General features: G+C 43.3%; 1 protein-coding gene across 12 annotated transcripts in view; it reads left to right on the forward strand.

The window, feature by feature from the left end:
- The window catches only part of LOC120900402 (uncharacterized protein CG43867), a 184787-nt gene that overhangs the window by 126653 nt on the left and 34238 nt on the right, over window positions 1–23896 (forward strand). For 11 of the 12 annotated variants that reach the window (XM_040307363.1, XM_040307355.1, XM_040307407.1 and 8 more), the window contains one exon: window positions 21422–21484. In XM_040307363.1, coding sequence (XP_040163297.1) covers window positions 21422–21484 — 63 coding nt within the window. Of the gene's footprint in view, window positions 1–21421; window positions 21485–22766; window positions 22858–23896 lie in introns of those variants that run through there. The other variant, XM_040307442.1, reaches the window with a different exon arrangement.

A 23896-nucleotide genomic window follows, 5' to 3' on the forward strand; every position in this document is an offset into this window, starting at 1 on the left:
GGAGGAGTGGAACGACAATAAAAGAAGGTGCAGTGAAAGTTTTCCACCAGTCCCGTTTTCCATTCGCTTAAAGTGTCACACAGATAGTAGGTATGTGTAGCGCTGCGTAAAAACGCTCAATAATGAGTGTGGGTCGGGTGAAAATGAAGAGGAAAAGAAAAACGACTCTTTCAATCCAACAAAAGTGACAAAAGTTTGCCCTTTATTTTTATGCCTTTGTTTTTTTTTGCTACCAAACACACTAAAGTGTAGTGGCAGCGGTAAAGATAAAAATGCACTTTTTGACGACAAACTTTCCTGTTCGGCCGGTCGATCAACTTTCAAACAAGCGGCACAAAAATGTAACTGTGTCAACGAGGGGCAGGGAGTTGGCAGGGTGGCAGAAGGTATATTTGCGGCACGAAAATAGGACAAACTTTAGCGCGAACAACGCAAAAAGTCATTAAAGCCCACTGTCTCACTTAGGGAAAAGCGTGTTAGGGAGTTTTGTTTTTATTTTCCTTTTGCCTTCTCCTATGAAGCTCACCTAAATACAAACGAACAAAATCATAATCCCGTTGGCAAACGACTGTCGTCTGCTTTCCACTTGCTGTGGAATCCATTTTCAGAAATCAGCTTTATGGGCATGATTTCGATTTTGTACTGGTGCAATATTCGAAATCGTTACGGGTTTTGGTTCTACACGCGAGCAACTTTTTGTCCTATTTCGGCTTGGAGTTTTGGTTGAGAGATTATTAATTCCGATTATATTTTTTTATAGATAAAGACACTGAAGTGGAGTACATATGTTGAGGATTTTCCTTCACAAAAAAGCTTTCCCTTATCTCCTATTTTTCGGTCTAAAAATCAATTGAAATTCAGAGTCTTTCATAACAACGTATCCTTCACCACACTAAAACGTGTATTGTTCTTAATTACTGTTGGATTTTGGGTTTATACATAAATACTTCGAATATGAATTCAAATAAGAAAATACGTATGAATTAGAAGGAACTAAACCATAGGATATAGATAAAACTACTTGATTAATTTGGACTGCATGAAATGAACTGTTCGAACTACAAGAATGAACTTTCTAATGAACTATGGGAGAAATGAATAAAAAGTTGCAGACCGGCGATTAAGGTGCATCAAATTTATACTAAGCTACTATCACAATCCAGCACTTTAGTGAATATATTTCACAATTACGAAATAAGATCTTCTACCTTGTTTTTCGTCCATTATGTCGTTTGTACTTTCTATCTTAGTAATACAATACAACCCACAGCTTATGCTACCGATACCCGGGGCAAACCAGGACCTCCCCTCCCCCTTCCTCCACATCGAAAAGCTGTCAAACGATTCCAAGCTGCACGATGGACAAACTTTGCCCAACTATACCAGGAAACGCCAGTCGACAAAAAAAGATTCGAAACACGAATCCACTTGAAACATAAAAGCAAAGTAAAGTTTACCGAACGTTATGATAAAGGCGAACGCCTAACCTCCCCCCACCGTTATACCATTGTGGCGCCCAGTGACTGCCGTACGCCATTTTGTTGTTATCGGGGGATGGTGGCGGTAGTGAATGGGAGCGGGCCATTTTTATGTTCCATTTTTTCGCTTACACTTTAGCTTTCCGATAGCAACTTTGGCGGATGGAATGAGATGCATTTGAACACGGTGTGTGTGTGTGTGTGCTGTTGTTTTTTTTTCAATCCAACTTTTCCTATGCGCTTTTCGCTATATAATGCTTGAAGCATTAAAAAATCTTCCATCTTTTACGACGTGCGGAAGGTGCAGTGCAAAGTGAAAGGCCCCTCTACTTTTGCTTTTACAGTTGTTTGGCAATGTGCATTAAACATGACGGAAGTAAAATGTGTACAGCTCATCAAACATTCACCGTTTGATGGGGTGGTAGTACTTTGATGAACGCAGAAGCGCAGGAAATGTATCGTGCTCCTTTTTTTCACTATGCTGCTGGCAGGAAGCGATGTCAGATAGATCGATTCGGAAAGCTATCAATTTATTTTGGGTCAATAATTTGGGAGCGTTGGTAGGAATTGAAATCATTTCTGCAGAATCTTGGCACTGTACCATGAAAATATATCTCCCATCGTTTTATAACGTTTTGCTCAGCCCTCTTCTTTCAAAATGGTAAGCAAACTAAGGAAGCTATCTATCATTAACGAAAAGGCCTAGTAAAACAGTACACCAACATGTTTAATTACTGACTACCTCTGGGGCAATGAAGAACGAAACGAAATGATATAGAATTATGTTCCTGCTTCCTGAGTGCCGCTCTACCGACCTTCGAAGGCCACCGATAATGAGAATCTCCCATTCCCACCTTTCGGCCAAAGCAAACTCCCAGGACACTTCCCATCCAATCCGCCCAACACACACACCGTTAACGTCCGATTGGCACGCAAATTTCGCATTACTTTGGACGATATTTTAAGATGAATTACGCGTTGCGGACGCCCCATCCCTTATCGTACTACAGAAACTGTGCCGTGGCGAGTTTCTGAGGAACGTCAGGGCGCGTTACAACTCCCACCGGGTGCACGGGCAGGGCCGCGTCCCCCACTTTTCTTTCGGCCGCTTTCCTTTGGTGCTTGTATTGAATGATGAGCTGCCATTTCGATTACGAACGATATAATTCACACTAAGGCTTGCGGGTAGTTGGTCAGAGGGGAGGTCGACCACATTTTTTGTGGGGAAAAGCAGGTTTTCTAGTGCAGGAGAAATTGTTCAGCCGTAGCCCCCTTGTCCGACGACACGAATGAGATGAATTCAATTTGGCACCTATGCTCGTGAGAGATGGAAAGATTAATGTTTCTTTGAGCCGGAAACAAAACAAAATTATCTGTAACTGTTGTTAAACTGGAATGGGGAAGGAAATGATAAGCAATCAATTCAGCGAACTGGAACTGGAAAGCAGAAAAACAGACTTGACCTGTGCCCGCAATGCCACCTCACACAGAGCCACGAAAGGTTAACAGTTTTCCGCGGAATACCAACGGTCCCACCCACTTCCAGCTTTTACCGATCGTTCCGCGGCACAGTAGCGGCACATAATTTGCGTGCATAATTTTCCACCGGCAGGCGCTCTTGCTTGCCACCACCCAAGGGCGGGCATCCAACCCACTCGATGCCATTAATCAACGGGGAATTGTGCAAACTAATGCTAGGGTTTGGAAGGTCATCTCTGCCATCCGCCATCCGACGGAGCGAAGGAGTTGCAAACACGCGCTAGAACGACGCCGGTCGCCAGCACAACTGGTCGGGCAACTGTGTGTGTGGAGTCCGTGTCGCAAGGAATTATGCAAATCACGACCGATCCCGGTGGTGGTCCGGAGTGAGCGATGGAGAGCGGAAATTAAAGTACCGGGTTAAAGTTTTATTCCTATTTTTTTTTTTTTGTACCGTGTCTGCGTGGACAACCATAATTGAAGGGTTTTGGGCGCGCGGGGATTATGTACGACATGATTTAGTATGCCGGGGGATTAGTGCCGGCTGTGGAAGGTGCGATGAAGGCGGATAAAGGTGGGCGATGGGAGGGATGTTAGCGAATAGTTAATGAAATATCTGCGAATTAACACGATCGCTGATGATTAATTAGCGGAAAGGAGCGTTACGGGTCAATGCATCGAAGAGAATGAGAGCTGGTGAGTGTTATGCGAAACTATTACAGCACATTGCTTCGGATGTGTTAGTTGGTTAAAGCGCAGAGAGGATTAGTTGGGGATTTATTACGGTAGGAAGCTTTTCAGTTTTGCTTCCTTGCTTAATTCTGGATCTTAAACGATTTAAATAATGTGAGAAGCGTAATAACTCGGCTACCTTGCATACATTTAGGCGTTGTATGCAAACTTGCCTTAAGTTATGCAATCTGCATTGCAGCATCTCCTTAATTCATGAAAAATCGATCTGGAATGAATGAAATAAAGAACTTATCGTTATAATTTATATGTTCCATAAGCAATACATAATCAACCACTAAATCAATCCACACTCATTAATTATCTAATAATCAGCGATACATTTACCATTACCTAATCGCTCCACTCACGCCAAACTACAGGCCACCAACAATCGCTGGGTAGATTTGTCGTGGCGCAGGAATAAAACGAATTTCTTCCCTCCCATTTTAGAAGCTTTTAAGTTTTCATTCAAACCCCTCTGCAACGTCTAACCCGTGGGTTCGCCTTATCATAATGCAAAACCACAGCCGCATGTTTAAGCGCTCAGCAAAAAAAAAAAGCATTCACCCAGCATTCTACAACTCATTTCTGTTATTACTTGCCGTTGCTGTTGCTGCTGCTGCTGCTGCTGCTGCTGTTTCTACCGCATACATAGACCATACTTTTCCATCCGTAAACCAACCGCTCTCTCCCTCATTGCACTTTCTCATCATGGTGACCCTGCCGTTTCCGGTTTCCGCCTGCCCCTGCCGTTGATTTTCATAATCCTTCCATAACTTGTGCTTTTGCAGCACTAATTAGCATTTTGCCGTTTTCAAACCCCGTCATGTAATCAATTATGTTTACAACGGACTCCTTCTGCGTTGGTCATCCTCGTTCCCTTGCATTCCTCCCCTTAGAACCCACCTCGTTCTTCGTTGGTTTCACTGTGGCTGGAATCAGCAGAAAGTCGGTTTTACCAGCGATAAATGCATGAAAAGAACATTTTGTTACAAAACTGATTCGAATAAGCATCCCTTTTTAGCTGCCACACGGACATGAGAATGTGCACGTATGTGTGTGTGTGTGTTTGTATGTGTGTGTGTGGATTATTTAGCTATCCAATTCCATTTGCCTGGCCTCGCTTAGCATGCGGACATTCTAAAGCTTTTCCCCATCACCACCGGGCCGGTCCGACGGATCAAACCCCGGTAATGAGGCGACGACCCCCGTAGCAGCAGCAGCAGCAAAAAGGCCACCATCGCTTTCAACAGCAAAATTCCATTCGCTAAAACTTCCACTCTAGTTGAAAGAAGGTTTTTTTTGCTGTTGCTTGCCTGCTGTGTGTTGCCTTTACTGCTTTGCTTTCTGCGCCCCATTTATCCCTCGTTTGGATGCGCTCTACGAGACGAGGGATAAAGGCAACCTCCCCGCCCGAAGGTTGTAGCCTGACCATGGCATGAAAATCCTGAAATCATTTTTAATCTTTACTAATAAATTCAACACTTTATTGCTGGCGCCTGCGCCGCCCCTCCGAAACGGATGGCCAGTCCGATCCATTTTTGCGCCATTTTTTTTTCTCCGCCCCGCGCGCTCGATTAGCGAGCTGAAAAGTCAACCGGTTGAAGAGAGGAGGAAAAAGGGGTTTAACGGTGCTTTTTTTCGACTCTCACCATCTTTTTCCTATTCGGTTGCTCAAATCAAAGGCAAACCAGGCCAAAGGTTGATGGGTGAGGGTAGAAAATGTAAGAACGCTGAGTGGTGGACAGTTGAATAAACCTGTACTCTAGCGTTTGGAGTGGAAAACCCGGAATCGCTCGCATAGCGACGCAGCAGAACCGGGTGGAAGCCTTTTAGTTTGATCGCTTCCGGTGCTTCCTTATCACTCGGGCATGTGTGTATACATCCAGCACCGGAAACGGACACTGTGCACAAAACTCGCAACGATTGCCAGTCCGAAGTAGAATGACGCCCTTCAATGCCATTCGGATGGCTCCAGGGTGCTGTTGCAGGAGTTTAACTGTGCTATTTATGCACCAGCGAGTATAAAACGAGCCACCATTGTTGCGCGCCACATAAAGTGTCCCGCTGGACTATCGATTTGCAGTATGAAAAAAAGCATTGCAAGCGATATTGTGCTGTGAAGTTATGGTACATGTGGGGTTATTTTTACACCATTTTATCCCTTTGTGTGTGCATTACCTCACCTGCACGTAACCTATTTTCAATTAATGTACCACGGAGGCTGATGGTGTCAGTGATGATGATGATGATGACGGTGATGGGTTCTGCCGTAAAGCTTTTAGCCATTAACCAGCACAGACCCCCGTGCCATCCGGTGGGCTGGAGTGATAATGGTGATGGAAAACGTTTAATTACATTCGGCTGCAGGCAGCGGGTGAAGTTGATCAAGCCGGATTGAGTGAAATCTATTCAAATAAGTGGTGGTGGCAATTCTTTTCCCGTGCTTCAGTGTCCCAGCGAGCTCAAACGTTTTATCGCTTGCTTTTCCCGGCAGCAGTGATAATTTAAGCTCTCTCATCAAACAATAAGCTGTTCAAAAAACGCTTCACTTATCTGCAGCTATCATAAACGATCGTGGGGTGTTCACTTGTTTCCATTAATATTTAAGCTGTATCGGCAATTTTTTGTATGGTTTTTATATTGAATAATAGGAAGATATATTATTGATTGGCTTCATTTGTGACTAAAGCTTGTTTTTAAAACATATACGCCATGATTAAATAAATCATTTCTCCATAACAAAAAAATGCATCTTTCACTTCCACGCATAGTAGCAACTATCAGCCTGAAAGTATGCAATAAGTACTGATTGCAGCAATTTAGGCGCTATGTTTAAAATATTAGCAACATTACTTTAATTCACGCGAAAAACACAAAGAACTATTACTACAACACTGCGGGCCGCCAAGCACAACAATGCAAGGGCTCACTCGTGTTAATCATACACGAACACAAACATCGTGAGACAAATTCCGCTTCATTCTTCACTGGAACTGGTCGGTGAATTTTAGAAAACCGTGCCACCATTAACCCTCCAATTGGCGATTGATCGTTTGCTTTGAAGCCATTGCACATTCAATCGTTTCCCCCCACCAGCGTGATGGATCTCGACCCAGCGATAAGACCTCGCCTGCAGTCGTACAAAAATAGACCTCCAAAGCCTTTCAGGAGCGCTCAAACTGCTCAAAGCGTAACCCGACTTCGGGACTGCGAGTACATTCCATCGCAATCCATCACGTTACGGTCCATCATTAGTGCCGTTAGTGATTGCGATTAATCTTTCCAGCGCGCACCACCACACATCTCAATGGGGGCAAAGGAGGCGTTCTTTGAGCAAGACGAAAAGCCCACTTTGAGAGTTTGAAAGTGAAGAGCAAGAGCACCCCCTTTTTACCGATACGATCAATCGTAGAAGCGAGAAGGATAAGAAGGGGTGATAGAGTGACGAGTATTTCGAGCTTTAGTACCCTTTCCCCGCGCTACGGGTGCCTTTTTCTATTCATTTTCCCTTTCGCAACCATCGAGGCCGCTACTCAGATCGATTGGTTTCGGGTACTACTACACGGAAGCCCTGCCGGGATGGAAAGAGTTGAGCTTTCAGCGATGAATTGAACTTTAACGAAACACGGCTGGATGAAACTTGTTTTCTGTGCTCAACTCGTCACGAACAAATGCAATCCCGGCAGCAGAAGTGCCGAATGGGAAACTTTTCCCAATCTTCCCCAATGCTACCTACGGACACTTTTGCAAGCAATGGTGGCAATTGATGTAAAAAGAGTTCGCTTCCTGAAAAATGGTACCACAGCGCCAAGCGAACGGAGCAATTGAAAGGATGAAACAAGAAGGTACGAGAAACACACACAAAAAATAACGTAAGCAACTCTTCTCCGGGTCAAAGGTTTGAGACTCAACAGCGGGAAGGAAGTGGCAGAAATCGTTTCGTTGCTATTGAAAAATGCGATGAAAAACAGCACCTCGTAAGACAAGCCCTTTTGGGGATGTCCAGGGCGCTCTCTCTCTCTCGCTCGTTCCGTGTGTCCATTTTGTGCCGCATCACGGACACGGCACGGTCACGGCAGGAGGATTCCCCTTTGTTGCTCTGGAGTCACGGGACCGGTTTCAATTGCATCGCCAGCTGGGCAGCAACGGGGTAATAAATGAATTACATCTTCGTGATTGTTGCACTTGCCTGCGCCTCGGGGGAGTAGCGTGCTGCCAGCCAGCGTTTTCGATTCATTTTTCTTCGTTGCTCCCACCGGGCCCGGTTTCATCCGTGGACGTGTCTTGCCTCGGTTCCGTAGGGTGGCACGAAGGGTTGCATCACCCCTGAATGACCATCGAATCTAAAACAATCTTTCAATGCCTTGCCCATCGGCGAGCGGTAAACGTAAACCGCTCGGAAAGATGGGCACACGTGTTGCTGCTGCATCAGGTTTTTGCCTCACCACCTCGGGACACTCCATGGAGCAGCATGGAACAAACCGAAGCCAAACGACCAAATGTGCCCTGCCGTGTGCAATCATATTTCTTTCCCTGCGTGCAGGGACCACACTTGTCCCAGGCATCTGGTTGGTTTTGTTCACAGAAAGTAAAGTTTTTACCTTACCACGGGCTGTAAGGCTGACATTGTTGACAACAGTCCTTTACAAATAGAGCAGGGGTTTTTTTATCTTTAAAGAAATGGTGATGAAAGCTTCATTTCCTCCACTGTAACATGCGGAATTTGAAGATGGTTTTACATTTTTTTGCACCGAAAAGAAAGGATTTAAACCCCCAAAAAAGCTATCATCCTGCCTGCAGCAATTAATTGCTTTGTTTGCTTATGTACCGCTTCAAAGGTTAAGGATCTTTAGCGAAGGGTTTTGTTTGTTCGGTGTAACCTTCCTTTATGGGCTCAGCATTAATTTCCCGCTCGTGATGATAAGCTGCTTCTTCTTTCACTCGGGATGGTTAATGGGACGAACTTTAATCCGGAACATATTATACACGTAAATGTTATATTTTATAAAGATTAACAACTCTAACGGAAGCCATAAGGATACTTACCCGAACGAGCTTACCCTTCATTTTACCGTATCTAACTTATAAGAACTTATAATAACAATATGCAACAAACTTTGCAAAATGCAAATCTTAAAGTGTGGGTACAAACAACGGGCCACTCGTGTTCTGCTTCCAGTCTGCCTCGCCCTCTCTCTCTCTCTCTCTCTCTCTCTCTCTCTCTCTCTCTCTCCGTCTTTTCTTTCCATCAACTTTTTCCATCATAAATCGTGAACGCGCACACGGACGCAAAAGTTTGTCCGCCGCGCTCTACAGATAATGGAAAATATGTCCCTGTCGTAGGGTGGCCCACCATCCCATCCTGTCAACCCCCATGTTCATTCCCAACCAACCCCCAACACGAAAGGGAACGGTGGTTGTTTCTTGGTTGCTGGCCTGGAGCAGCGTCGCATGGCGTTCGGCAAGACGAATGAGTAGCGCTTTGTTTTTATTGGATAAAATATGCATGAGCGCCTGCATGCGGGTTGCTGAGCCAAAGACTCGCTGAGTCCTCGTCAAGAACTAGTGCACGCCGGGGATTGGTTGGTGGGGCGGGGAAAGGAAGGGAAAAAGAGCAAAACTAACATCATGCAGCGCTTCTTCCCCAATGAAACATGTTACAGGGAAATTATTTTATTGTTTTAACAATCATCATCGGTGTTAACCGTACGGAAAACAGTTGTTACGGGGTTCAAAACTCCGGTGCTCGGTGCTCGGTCCCTTTCGGGAAACTTTAATCCCTTTCTCTGTTATTTTATTCATACTTTGCACAAGAAGGGGGGTGTACTGATCAAATTTGGTCCTGCAACACGTGTAGTGCTTCAATTTTGCTATTTGCAACTCATGTCTTTGGTTATCTTTATCGGCAAAGCTAACGATGATAAATGAATTCAAAGTTATCGAATGTGTAGCTCACTCGTGTGCAGTGCGCAGGGAAGACAGATTTAAAGTAAAAATAAACCAAGAAAGTTGGCAACACTGACTCGTAACCTCATTTTTGGCAGCAATGTGTATGCACCAAACGAACAAAGACGAAGACCATTCATTGCTTTTGCTGAGCTTTCCTTCCTTGTGCCCTTGTCAACGGCTTACACGGCGTTACGATGTGCTTTTCTCCCCGGGTACGTTCCACACAATAGCACATGCACCCATCAACCTCAGCTCGGATGCAGTTTGAGTTAGATGTGTGTGTGCATGTGTGTGTGCACCACGTGCGTGCAAGTAGTATAGGGTCATGTTTGTCTTGTACAGTAATGTTCCTTCCCACCGAAGGTTTCTTCGCAACGCTCCTTTAAATCAGTAGCAGCTCAGAGGTGGAAGGGAACGGACGTGTTTCTCTTGCGTTGCAAAATAGTATCCGAATATTATAGCGATCACTCACTCACACCACTCTACCCGTCATGGGAAAGAGTAGGTCGCTGCGAGGGACAAAATCCCTAGCGTCATCCACGCTTAGTGTTGACACACTAATACAAAGTCGGAAGAGGCCAAACAATGAGAATAGCTTCGAGTTACTGGGTCAACTCGACAAAAACGAACCTCGTGCTAAACAAGCTGCTATCAATAATCAGAGTGCTCCAAACTCTAAATCGACAAAGCCTCCACCAATAACGGTTAACAGTACGTCAGTGGCGTATATACATAAGACCATTGTAAACGTCGGTGTAGTACGGTACACCACAAAACCAACCAGACATGGAACAATAGTGCAAGTCGATGAAGTAAAAGACTATAAAAAAGTGATCAACACATTCAAAGAAAGGAATGTAAGCTACCACTCATATCAACTAGAGGAAGACAAAACAACGAAAGTAGTTTTGCATGGTCTATTTGATCTACCAACCAACGAGGTGACAGAACTTCTTAAAGAAGAAAACATCTTCCCAGTGGAGGTAAAGAAACTCCCAATAAAGAACAAGAAGTACGACGAACACGCCGTATATATACTGCACTTCCCTAAAGGCACTGTAAGCCTTCAATTGCTAAAAAATATCAGAGCAGTCAATCATTGCCGAGTAAATTGGGAATACTTCTCAAGCAAACCAGGTCCCATGCAGTGCAAACGCTGTCAACTCTTCGGTCACGGTGCAGCTAACTGTAACCGTGCCAAAAAACGCTATCTATGTGCTGGTGAGCACGATTCGATCATCTGTCCACTAACAGCCGGGTCATCAGCAGGAGACGGACGAGTACCCGCACACAAACTCAAATGCGCAAACTGCGACGGCAATCACACCGCTAGATTCCACGAGTGCTCACAAAGACCGGTTCCCGTAGCCAAAAACACAACACACACAAACCGTAAGTTTGCACCATGCGCCACAGACTTTCCATCACTACCACAAAAACCTCCTCTTCAAGGATGGACTCAAAGGGTTCAAACTAATACAAACCAGCAACGATACGCTAACACTAACAACGACCTGTTCGACAGGACTGAAATCTTACCGATAATAGAAGAAGTTATTTGCAATCTCGCACCATGCAAATCGAAGCAAGAACAGTTGATGACAATTTTTGCCATCGTAACAAAATACTGCATGCCATCTAAATGATCAATGATGCTCTCAAAATATCATACTGGAATGCCAATAGTGTCCAAAACAAGCGTATTGAAATAGTAGATTACATAGAAAAATTTAATATAGACGTATTATTGATTAGTGAAACATACTTAAAGCCGAATATAAGTTTTTACATTCCTAATTATAAAGTGCATAGGTTTGATAGAATTACAGGAGATAAGGGCGGTGTAGCTATATTGATTAAAAATGAAATAAAACATAGGTTAATGAACTCTCTTAATCTTAAAGTGTTAGAAGCTATAGCAATCTCAATAGAAACACCAGGTGGAAATTTAACACTCATATCTGTATACAATCCGGGTGCAAACAAAAACTTGATAGCTTTCAAAAATGATGTTGGTAACCTAACTAGACACAATCAAAACTACATTATTTGCGGAGACCTGAATGCAAGACACAAATATTGGAATTGTTTATCTTCTAACTCAGCTGGAAAGGTCCTGTTTGATAAAATGCAAACTGGATTATTTTCGATACACTGGCCGAACTCCCCCACCTTTTATTCATCAGACCCCAAAAAGTCCCCTTCAACCTTGGACTTAATACTAACCAATATCTCACACAATATCTCTGACACAAAAACTGTTACCCAACTATCATCAGATCATCTCCCAGTAGTCTTCAAAATCCTTCGTACTAAACCAATAGCCATACCAAACAGATCAATATTTAATTATAGAGCTGCCAACTGGGAGTCATTTCAGAACCACATAAACAATAACATAGATTTGACCGAACTAAACCTTCAAAGCATAAAACATCCTAAACAACTAGACCATATGATCAAAAATATTAATAACTATATAACTGAAGCTCATAATATTGCAGTACCAAGGATTAAGCCAAGCCTTTACAATATTCAAATCCCACAGTTTATAAAAGATTTAATTACAAGAAGAAACCTTATACGACGCAAATGGCAAAGACATAGAAAATGTAATAGTCTAAAACAAACATACACTAGCCTAAATGTAAGAATTCAATATGAACTAGATTTACTTCGTAATGATTCGTGGTCTCAGAATCTTATTAAGATTAACCAACATACAAATAACAACGACAAAATGTGGAAATTCGTTAAAATAGTTAAAAACAAACAAAGTTCTATGCCACCATTGAAAGTAGATAACAAAATTCACATATCACCTGAAGAAAAATGTGAATTAATTAAAAAGCAATTTGAATCTGCCCACAAAATTACAAACGATTTGATCAGTCCCATGGAAAATAAAGTAAATTCAACGGTTAGAAGATTCTTAAAAACTAATCGTTCGCTCAGCCTTGACAACACCTTATTGAGTTCTCCAGCAGAGCTAATGAAAATAACAAAAAATCTTCATAACAAGAAAGCCACTGGCACTGATATGATTAATAACAAATGTCTCAAAAAGCTTCCCATAAAGGCAATTATTTATTTGAATTTTATATTTAATGGTTGTTTCAAAATTGGATATTTCCCTACCCACTGGAAACAAGCCAAAATAATAGCTATCCCTAAAGCTGGTAAAGATAAATCCCTACCGGAAAGTTACCGTCCTATTAGTTTGCTAAGTAGTATAGGTAAAATATTTGAAAAGTTAATCGCGAACAGAATTCGAGTTCACACGGAAGCTCACAACATTATTCCTGCATCTCAATTTGGTTTTCAACCGTCCCTTTCAACAACACATCAGTTAGACAGACTCACCAAATCAATAAAGTACAATAGAACTACAAAAAAATCAACCGGAATGGTTCTTCTGGATAGTGAAAAAGCTTTTGATACCATATGGCATAAAGGTTTATTATTTAAGCTTATTTCTTATGGTTATCCAATTACGCTCATTAAACTTATTGAATCATTCCTATCCAACAGGAAAAACAAGGTTCACATTTCGAATACAACATCAAATAGCTTCACTCCTGTGGCAGGGGTGCCACAAGGTAGTATTCTTTCCCCCTTACTTTTCAACATATTTATTGCAGACATTCCTAAAATGAAAAATTGCACTCAATACTTATACGCAGATGACTTTGCTGTGACGAGTACTGCCAAACATCCAAAAACTATTATAAAATCACTCAACAAATCACTAGCCTTGTATAGCAAGTACTGTCGAGTTTGGAAGTTAAAAATTAATGGATCAAAAACAGAGGCCATATTCTTCACACGATATGTAAGTCGTCGAAAAACTCCAAACAGCAATTTGATGATAGATGGTGTATCTGTGCCTTGGAGTAATAAAGTGAAATATTTAGGGGTACTCCTAGACAAACGTTTAACATTCAAGTATCATATCGAAAATGTAATAACGAAAGCTGAAAAAACAATTAAAATATTATACACATTCTTGCACAGGAAATCCAAGTTAAATCTAAAAAACAAGCTATTAATTTACTATTGTTTTATTAGACCATTGTTAATCTACGCTTGTCCAGTATGGAATAAGATTGCCAAAACACATTTAAAAAGCCTTCAAGTACTCCAAAATAAAGTACTAAAAATGATTGTTAACGTTCCACCTTGGTTTAGAACTTCAACTCTACATTCCTACACAAACACCGAATTACTAACTAGCATTATAATAAAACATAATTCAAAATATAGAGTTAAATGCAACAACAGCACCCGCCAGGTAATACGTGAATTAAACAGAATCTAGGAAGATTTTAGGTTAGTTATATTTAGTTAGATTGTAAGTTAGGATAGAATTAGATTAGAAACAAATTATTTTTGCAGGGGGTTTTTTATAAATTTTTCCCTCTAGAAAATTTAAAGGCATATAATTATCTAAAATACAAATCGGCAAAGCCAATAGAAAAATTAGTAAAACCAATGAGGAGAGTATGCATACGGACCCATTGTAAAAATGCACAATGTAATAACATTTTCATGTACAAACCAAACAATAAAGCTACTACTACTACTACTACTACGCTCCTTTAAATCACCAAAAGCAAAAGCGGAAAGAACCATCTCAACTATACGTCACTGCCACCTGCCGTCAGATGAACTGCACCACATGTTCGCGGGATTTTCCGGGTCTTTCCCAATTGTCAACATGGTCGATCCACAGTGGCGTGTCGGTGCAGCAGCGTCGGCACGAATGGGTGTTACATGAAGCGTTACATGCATCGCAACACAAAAGGCAACGTAGCACCCCGTATATGTGCCGTATTTGTGTTTCCCGTTGTGCCTCGTCATGCGCAAGGTAGGAGGGTCCTTTGAGCAAGCATACAATGTGGGGATAGGATTGGAATGTTGGGTGGTTTTCCTAAAATTGGGTCACCATTGGGCGCCAGGGGACACCCAGTTCTGGGAAAGAAGGGTAATTTAATGGAAATTCTCTACCATCGATTTGCGAGGTTCTTTGTTGGGAGTGGAATGGTTTCGCTTTTTTGGACACATAAAAGGAATGCAGCATTCTTGGCTTTATTGTACATGGTTTGTACTTGAATGAAAATTTTATAATTATGTTATGATATTATGTTTTATTTAATAATTGTGTCACATCATTACATAAGATATTTTGCTGTAAATTAGAAGCAGCATCGTGTCATTGGTACCCATCACATCTGAATCATGGTTCTGGCATTATAATGCTCATATGGGCCCCATTGGGCACAATACAGGCTTTCCCACGATTTTTTGGTTGGTTCCCATCAATTTTTGCCATATTTTTTTGCTGCGTTCCCACGATTTTTTGGGCGTTTCTCAGAATTTTTTGCTCCAATTGTATTGATATCCAATCGGAAAATACCAATAAATTATGGGAACGAACCAAAAATCTATGGGATATGTTCAAAAAATCGTGGGAACGCACCAAAAAATCATGGAAACTGACCAATAAATCGTGGGAAACCCTGTAAAATTGTTAACTTATTTTTGCTCCATTTTAATTGAATACCGCTAAATAACAAGAAATCCCTCTAAATGATGCTTCACAATGAATACTTCCCGCAAATCAATATCAACAAGTACAACTCGACCGACGTTGACAAAGCCATCCTACCCTCCCCCCACCCAAATTGCCCAACGCATCAGCATTTTCGCCACATTCACCTCGACCAAATTTGTTTGCTGTGCTCGCTTCACGCCCATCCCGCGTCACCGATTCGTGCCCAATTTAGTCACGGTTACGCACATTTACCCCAAAACCACCCAACAGCAGTGTCTGCGGGTACAATAAAATTTGATGGTAGATAAAATTCGATTCGAGCCCCTCTATTAGGCTGGGAGTGTGCGTCGTCACCTAGCCGTCGCACACACACACGCAAAAAAAGGACCAGAAGAAAAATCGCTCAAACAACAAGGGCACAGAGCAATGGAGAGAATCGAGCACGGCACGCTGGTTCTTTTTTTTTATTCTGAACCGACAATCAATAGCCGAATAATAGGCCCGCCCGCACCACAAAAGCACGCCCGTCTGCACACAAAGCCCCGGCTGAGTGATTCGTTTTTCCACTTCGTTCCCGAAAGTGTGTCGTCCTTACCTGATCATCTTGAAGAATAAATGCTCCTTACCACCACCATCGCCACGTGCAACCTTCAAGTTACCAATGGAGACGCCCAGTGCGCTTCAACCCGCACACGGCGCGTCGCTTACCGATTCAAAAGGAAAAAGATTCACCTGACGCTCGTTAGGCTGATTGTCTGTTCTGTTCGCCTCTCCCATTGACCGGCAGCGTATCCATGGTGACGTTGCCGCAGCAGACACCAACAGCTTACCGCAACAAAGGAGCCGTCGTCACACGGGATGCTAGCAGCACTTGGGCATTTTCCACCATCACCCCGGCCCTAACGGGGGCACCTAACGATGGCCAGTGATGGAAATTGTCGTTTAGTGAAGCAAAAACCGAGGGACAGCATTTGAAGAACATTTTTGTGATAGTACGAAAACAGCGTCACAGCGGCGGGGGTGCGAAAAACTTTTCTCTACCACCTTTCCCCGCACGCGTGTGCTCGGCTAATGCGAAAGAGAACGCAAACGGACACCGAGTGAATTAAATTTATCAAATTGTAGCTTGTGTTCTGTTTGATTTCGAGCGTCTTAACATTCTGTAAGAGAGAAGAATGTGTGAGAAAATGAAATAGCAAAAAAAGAAAGAGAGAGAGTGGAAGAAACAGCTCAAATAGCAACAAAACTCCCTGCCCGAAGTTCCGTTCTTGGAGCCGATTCACGTGCGAAACGGGAGGAAAATATCGCCGAGCAACGGTTGCTAAGGGTTGCTGCATAAAACTTCAATCCAATATACTGCCCAGGTAGGACAGGGTGACTTGGGTCGGCATGGTCACCAAATAGCAACAGGCCCAGGATGCCTCTGACGAACGATGGATGGCTTGACGACGGACTCTGCTTGTTTCTGATGCTCTGATGCCGGCATTATCACGAAGAGAGTTTCGTTTCAGCTTCTTTTTATTTGCGCTTCTTTCTTCAGACTATCATTTTGCGACCACTTGTTGAAGTTTTCCAACGAGCGTGCAAACTTTCCCGTCGGGTAAGTTAATTAGAGAGAAAGTATTTCTTAGGGTAAATGGTGGATATTGATGAAGTGTAAGCGGTAGTCTGATTTCTGGATGAGTTTTACAATTTATAATTATGGTCATTGCTCTTCCGCCTGGAATAATTACTGGAAGAAAAAAAGGAAATCTTGCTACAGTATTTTCGGTACGTTTCATTTAAACATTCTTGATGTGTTTAAAGTTCAAGTGTATTTTTTTTGTTACTGTTTTATTCTTAGAGTTTTTAAACATTAAAATAACTCTTACTAAATCCATCCCCGTTCCATTTGCAATCTGAATAAATGCACCGCCGAAAAAACAACAGCCCCGCTGAAGCGTGCAAGTATTTCAACCCATTTCTGCTGTTTGCTCTACCGTTATTAACTGCTGCCGTGTGTTTACTTTACGAAAATTGGATTCAGTTCCAGCTGGATTTGGCTCAACAGCAGCAGCAGCAGCAGCAACGAACCCCCAAAAAAACGAATTGGAAAATCTCAAACTCACAGGTAGCCCCAGGGGTTAGAACACAAACAGAAAGCGGAGACGTTTCATTTCCACTTCAACTTACTCTTGCCACGCGTACGCACACGTTAGTGTGCCATGCTTTATCGCGCAACACGCCGGCGTGCAGCGGCTTGGAGCATTTCGCTCCAGCGCTTTGTCTTGCGTCACTGTCGCTCATCCATCATGCCTGTCAGCGTAATGCGCGCGCGCCCTCCCCCTGTGCATCTCATGCCCCCGTAGTAGGCTGCAAAAAAACAGAAAGTGCTCAAAAAAGTGGAGGGCTTTACCCTATTGCTAGTGGTGCCATTACGGTACACACCTTTTCTGCGCGTTCTAGCCACGGCTTTGGGCGCTCAATGCGCGGTGGCTTTCTCACGCTTCTTGGGAAGGAACAACCAGGCGTGCAGCTACTGAGTGGCGTATGATAGCTCTGTTCTCATGTTTCGTTTCACCGCGTGGCCGGGAGAACAAAAGCTGCTGCCACCGAGAACGCAAGGAAGAAACAAGAACGCCTCGCGTGTGAGCGGCGTTTTGGGGTGAACGCGCAATGTTTTTTTTCCCGAGGAGATTTTTCAAACATCATCCTTCTTTACCCCCCTCCCCCCCTCCTCCTCACTCATACACATACACGGGGAAACACATTTATCAAAATAGATTTTCACCAACCGCGCATGTTTTTCCTTCTCGCGGTGTTTTTTTTTGTATTATTATCGAGTTTTAAACTCAACCAGCTTCCAGCAAACGCTTCAGGCGGGTTGAAAATCTTATTGCTGCTGAAAAATGCCGCCCCACCTTAATGATATGCCAACACGCGTAACCGGGAACCCACGCGTTTCTGTACGGCACCATCCATTTATACAATGTTCCTTTCCTTTTCACCTCTTACCGAGCAAACTTTCGATGGTGGGTGGCAGCAGCAGCAGCAGTTTGCTCTCCCGTACGTACCTTTGGGGCTTGTTAGCGAAATCGAAAGTAAGCGCCCGCGTAAAGGAAAAGCAGCCCCAGGAAAAGTTCGCTGCGCGCGTGTAATGGAGAGGAATGCTGACGGGAAACCAACGACTCTTCTGATCCTTACGGCATTGAGAAGCGGGTTCCAGGGAGTTTTCCAGCAGTTCGTTCTGCGCTGTATGTGTGACTGTGTGATTGTGTTGGGAAATTGTTCTCATCTGGTTGGTACAATTCTCTGCAGGTTGGTTAGGTGTAGTGCCAATTTAGTAAAGATGGGTAGGATTGCTTGGCAGTGCAAAAAGAATGCAATAGAATCAATAAATTTTAAAAATCAAATGCACTCCGTCAAAGAGAGACACGGTCCTATATTACATTCATGCAGAGCATCGAAATCAAATCTCTAATGTAATGCCAAGTCTTAAGCAAATTTAAATTTCATTCCCCTTCATCTCATCAACAAGTTATGAAATTCCCGAAAAAGTTGTGCATTTATTTATCATTGAATTATGCTTGCCTAACTTCCCCTCCCTCCTCAGTTGCTCGTTTGCACGGGTGAACTAAACATTCATTATTCATGATTTTAATAAAATATTCAACGTAAAACCGACGGTTGTTTTGGGGGGGGGGGGGTTCTTCCCCCAATCCCCCATTTCGCATATCATATTCTCGCCTGTCCGCCAATTTCCAACCAAACACAATTCTTGACCCCAATCAGAAATTTGAACCACCTTCCCGTGCGGTTTGCTCATCAGTCATCAGTTGTGTTGGTTTTGACGTGTCGCCTTTTCACCCTTACCAGCTTTATTTTTTTTTTCTTTTATAAAACTTTTCTTTCCCTCCAATTTTCCTTTTTTACCACGGGCAACGGCCATACTGTGCCCTCCGTACAGAGAGGGAGATGATTTTTTCTCACACTTTACTATCTCCCCCTTTTTTTTAAAGCGAATGATCATTAAATTATCGGTTGATTGAATTAGACCTTCGGTTGCTCTACGGTGTATGGAAGTTTTTTCCCTTCACGTTTAGCTGTTCTGATTTTTCTTCGACACAGTTACTACCAACCAACCAACCGACCTCCTTCCTCCGAAGCCGGCCTTCCGAAGCGGTGGTTACGGCCGTATCCGGTATCGGAAAATCGATCGATTTTCTCGTCCGATAAACCGGAAATTCTTTCACTTAAGCAAGCTTACGTAGCGCAGATAACTGGCAGGAGGGGGGCGGGAACGCTCCCATCGCTCCCTTATCCGCCCGGTATGTTTATCTTCCGTTTGCCCGTGTGGCTGCTGCAGGTGAAGGAAAGCGGGCTTCGGAATAATTACATTTTCCGGTGTCCCGTTTTTGCCCGGTGGCTATCGGTTTTTCTGTGGGGGTTTCGGCCTTTTTTGTGTAATACCCGGAATATCCGTGGGAGAAGGGCGGTTTCCATCACACCAGGGACCTGTTGACCGCAGATTTAAAGCGCCAGAAAATTGACGCACGACGATGATGCGAATGATTAAAGGTAGTCGTATATGATTTGGAGTACTTTAAAACAGTTTTTCTCATTAAGAAAAGTATATTCAATTTGAAAAGATCGGTTTTAGGTAATACTTGTGGACTGTTTGTTCAACAATTATTTCACCATTATACGCTTCAACTCATTTTTTCGGCAAATGGTTATGTTTTATCATTTAATTTGCATTAAATTCTACTCAACTTTGATTAATCCTATGCTGTTTGAAAAGTGTATTCCAAGCCCATCATACCATTCAAATAAGAATCCTTCAAAGGCCACTATGGCCACTCATAATGGCCTGGACCTAATCCTGCTCTCTATCTCTCTCTCTGCCTATCTTTCTCTAGCTTTGGCCGTGCAGCGTGCTTTTCTCACTTAAACAAAATCAAATCCCCTGCTGCTCGCATCCAGCGGGGTCCCTGGACGTCCGAGCGCCATTCTCTAATTACGGGCTCACAGCCACACACACACACACACACACAATCCGTTCATCTAAAAGCAAAGAAGCTGCCCTCATTTGCAAACATTTCTTTGCGAACAACATTTCCCAGAACTGGGCGCATTTATTAAATCATTCCCAGCGTATTCTGGCCAGCGGCCGTGCGCATACGACCGCTGCTAATAGCCGAGGCTGCTGAAGCTGCTTCTATATAATGGCAAATCTTCTCTCGGTTTTTTGTGTCCTCTCTTCTCCACCATTTTTGGAGTCGATTGTTTCGGGCGCTGAAAATCTTACCCGTAAGGCACACAGCCATCCGAAACAGGACATTAGAGAAGCTGGCAAGTGTGTCCCCCGGTACCACCACCACCACCAGCATGGTCATTAGTTTGTATTTCCTCACAGAAGCTGCTCTACGGTGGCAGTGCGCACTGGCGTCTCATTTAAATCTGAAATGCTTTGCTTGAATGTTCGGGCGCCGGGTTTGGATGGAAGAGCCTTGCTGCCCTGTGGAGGTATGTGTATTCCGGTGCATTCTTCCTGCCGCGTTTGATGCGATTGTTGAGGCCGAAAATATGCTTTGACGACGGCCAGCGAAGTTTGTTCACGAAACGAAATTTTAATTAGCACTAATTGCCGTCATCAACAACTGGCTGGCTTGTGGTTGTCGGGCGGTCATTGGAGAGCTTGCTTCGCGTCAGGCAAGCAAAATGTGGGGCAGACGGTCGAATGAAGCTCAACCACCGGGAATCGAGAGCGCTCTAGTGGATGGTTTCGAAGTTCGTAAAATGACAAATCTTTTTGCGCGATTTGGGGCAGCTCAGTTTGGCAAAGTTTTCCATCATTTTTTAAACGATAAATTTGAATTCATACACAAGGCCAGAAATGAGGATAATAGCTTTATAATATAAGTATTTTTTTTTTTTTGCTCTGGTGAAACAGGATCTCGGAATAAATCCTCACTCCTTCCTCTTAGGCCCAAGTATTGTTTTTCATCGCGAAAACCGCTTCAAGCGGACGATGTTTTTGTTTGATGGTATAAATGCGCTAGCGCCATCTATCTGTCAATGTTGGCATCTCGAGAAAAGAACATCGCCGCCTAGCCGAGACACACAACCGTTTTTCGATGAATACGTTTTCCAACAGGATTTCGCACTAAAATAAAATTTATACAAAACCTGTTGTATTTCGTTTCTTATCAATACTTTATCTCTTTCTTTTCCTTTTTTGTTGTAGCTCTCCGAACTGGAGCAGCGCGTCATCGAAGCTGAGGAACGAGCTGAAGAAGCTGAAGATAAGGTAAGTTTATTATAAAAAAATGACCCAAAATCCCAAACCATATTTTTCAAATATGTTTGTGTAATATAAACGCTGGTATTCTTTTAACTTATGGGACTGAGAATATGCTTTGTGTGCCAACGGGACATCCATTTACTGTGTTTACACTTCCCCGTGCGTTCAAATCATGCGTTCAACCATCTTATGTGATTAAAAGTAAACAAAGCACAAAATAAACATGCATAAAAGATAACGGCAGGGATGAACAAATATTAAAGGAAGGGGGAATTCATTACGATTTGCTCGATGTTTTATGGATGATTTATTTGTCTCGAAAAATAAGAGGGTCCACGTACATTACAATTAAATCTTATGTCGTTAAAAAACTATCTTTTCCATAAGGTTTGAAGCATTGGAAAAAACCTGTATTGAGCAGGCTCTTTCTGAATCAAAAAAAAAAACACACACACAAAACAAAAAAGATATCTTCAGAAAATATATCCTTTTCGTCCTTATATCCTTTTCCAATTGGGGTTCTTGTCCTGGCTAAAGTTGAAAGATAAAGCTCCAGAAAAGTTCAGGATAAAATAACCCCGCCTGAAGAGAAAAGCTTCAGGACGTTGACAATCGACCTGCCATAGTATGACATAACCAGTGCCTGTCAGCTTCAGTTCAGTGGACCGTTTCCCTTTTTCCCGTTCACCCTTCCCTGTGGAACTGGCTATGGGCAGGATGAATTTTCCGCATGCGCAAATGGGTGCAAATCTCTACGAGACCGCTATCACAAACACTATTACCAGTATTATCACACACACACATACCTTGGCACACAGGCCTATTTTCACACACTTACAGACAACATGTTGGAAAGGAGGAAAACCTTCACCTTACGATGGGAGGAAGCACAAGCGTCGTGTGCACCACCTTGAACAGAATGGGAAAGGGATTAGCCAAAACGAAATGAATTTCATTTTTCGAGCGATTCAATTACATGGTTAAAGAGTTATTGGTCTATCTTTACAAACACGTGCATTCCTGGTGGCTGTGTTACGATGTGCGTGTATTAGAATGAATCCTCTTTTTGTCCGATCCCACCCTTAAAACCGCATGTTGACAATCGCCTTCATTTCCCGCAGGCCAAAGCCTAACACTAACCTGTTTCTCTGTGTGAGTGTATAGAAGAAGCCACTCACACACACACTTCACCACCAAGTGAACCCCTTGTCCCCCCCCCTCCCTGCTCGCGTACACACACACGCGCGCTCGCGCCTGCAACCCCGTCTCTACCAAACGCCACGACAGCGACGACTCGACGGAAAACGGAAACAACGTTTTGGATCGGTGTCGCGTTTTTTGACGGGCGAGATTGTTTTTTATACTCCATTCAATTTCGGGTACGGGTAGTTAGTTTTACGTGTAAAAGTGTATCAAAATACATCCCGTTTCAATTGCTCGGTTTGGTGCGATTAGTGTGATTGTGTGTTGTGTTTATTCGGGGGTTTTTGTCTGTCCCTCGGTCTCGAAACACACAGAAAGCAACACAACACAGACAGTAAGAGGGAAGGAGGCCCGCTTCTTCGCTAGCGTTCACGGATCAATCGCGAAATAAGAATCAAAACCCGGAAGCGCCTGGGAATGGCGAAAAACGGCGAGTAACTCAAGTTTGCGTACACTCAACCGTTTTCAAAAGGAAGAAAGCATGAAGAACGAGTCCAGTCGCAGACTGCTTGGATTATAAAAACTGCATCTTTCGGATCGGTGTAATGTGGGTTCGTGGTTGGCGGTGAGAGCCGCACTTTAGAGAGACGAAGGACGAATCTTTACTGTCCGGGGGGCAGTAGGTAAAACTGTAGTCTTTGAGCAATACATGTGATGTGCAGTGTACAAAAAGGCAATTTCTCTAATGCAATAGAGCCCCAGTATATCCTGGCTAGTGTGCTCCTATTTCTTATCCGACGCGTGTCGGAATCCTTTCCCCGTCTGCGTGCCAGTGTGTCCTTCTGTATGTGTGTGTCTGTGTATGATCGATTGCGCAAACACAGCTACAGTGCTACTTGGAGGTACCAAGAAGTGTCCTGAGTGTACAATCGTTGTGCAAAAGTGGCGATAGAATAAAAACCCTCAATCTCTCCCTCCGACGAAGGTCCTTTTGCCAAAGAAATTCGAAATAGCTTCCAGCCTTTCGGGAAGGAACGTTCAGCACCTCAGCTCTACCCTTCACAAGGGAGCAGGGTTATGAAAGTGTTTGCGGCCGTACAGGATGATGCGTTGATGTTTTCATCCACGCCAGTCGTGCCCGTCGTGCTGGGGCGAGAGAGAGAAAATCCATACCTGAAGCGAGAGATTTGGCTCAAGTGAGAGTAAAATAACCCGTGAGAGCACACTCCTCCTCTCTTGTTGTGTTGAATTTTCGCTCCAGCGTTGTAATGTCTT

This window comes from Anopheles arabiensis, chromosome 2 (genome assembly GCF_016920715.1).
Source record: "Anopheles arabiensis isolate DONGOLA chromosome 2, AaraD3, whole genome shotgun sequence".
Lineage (NCBI taxonomy): Eukaryota > Metazoa > Arthropoda > Insecta > Diptera > Culicidae > Anopheles > Anopheles arabiensis.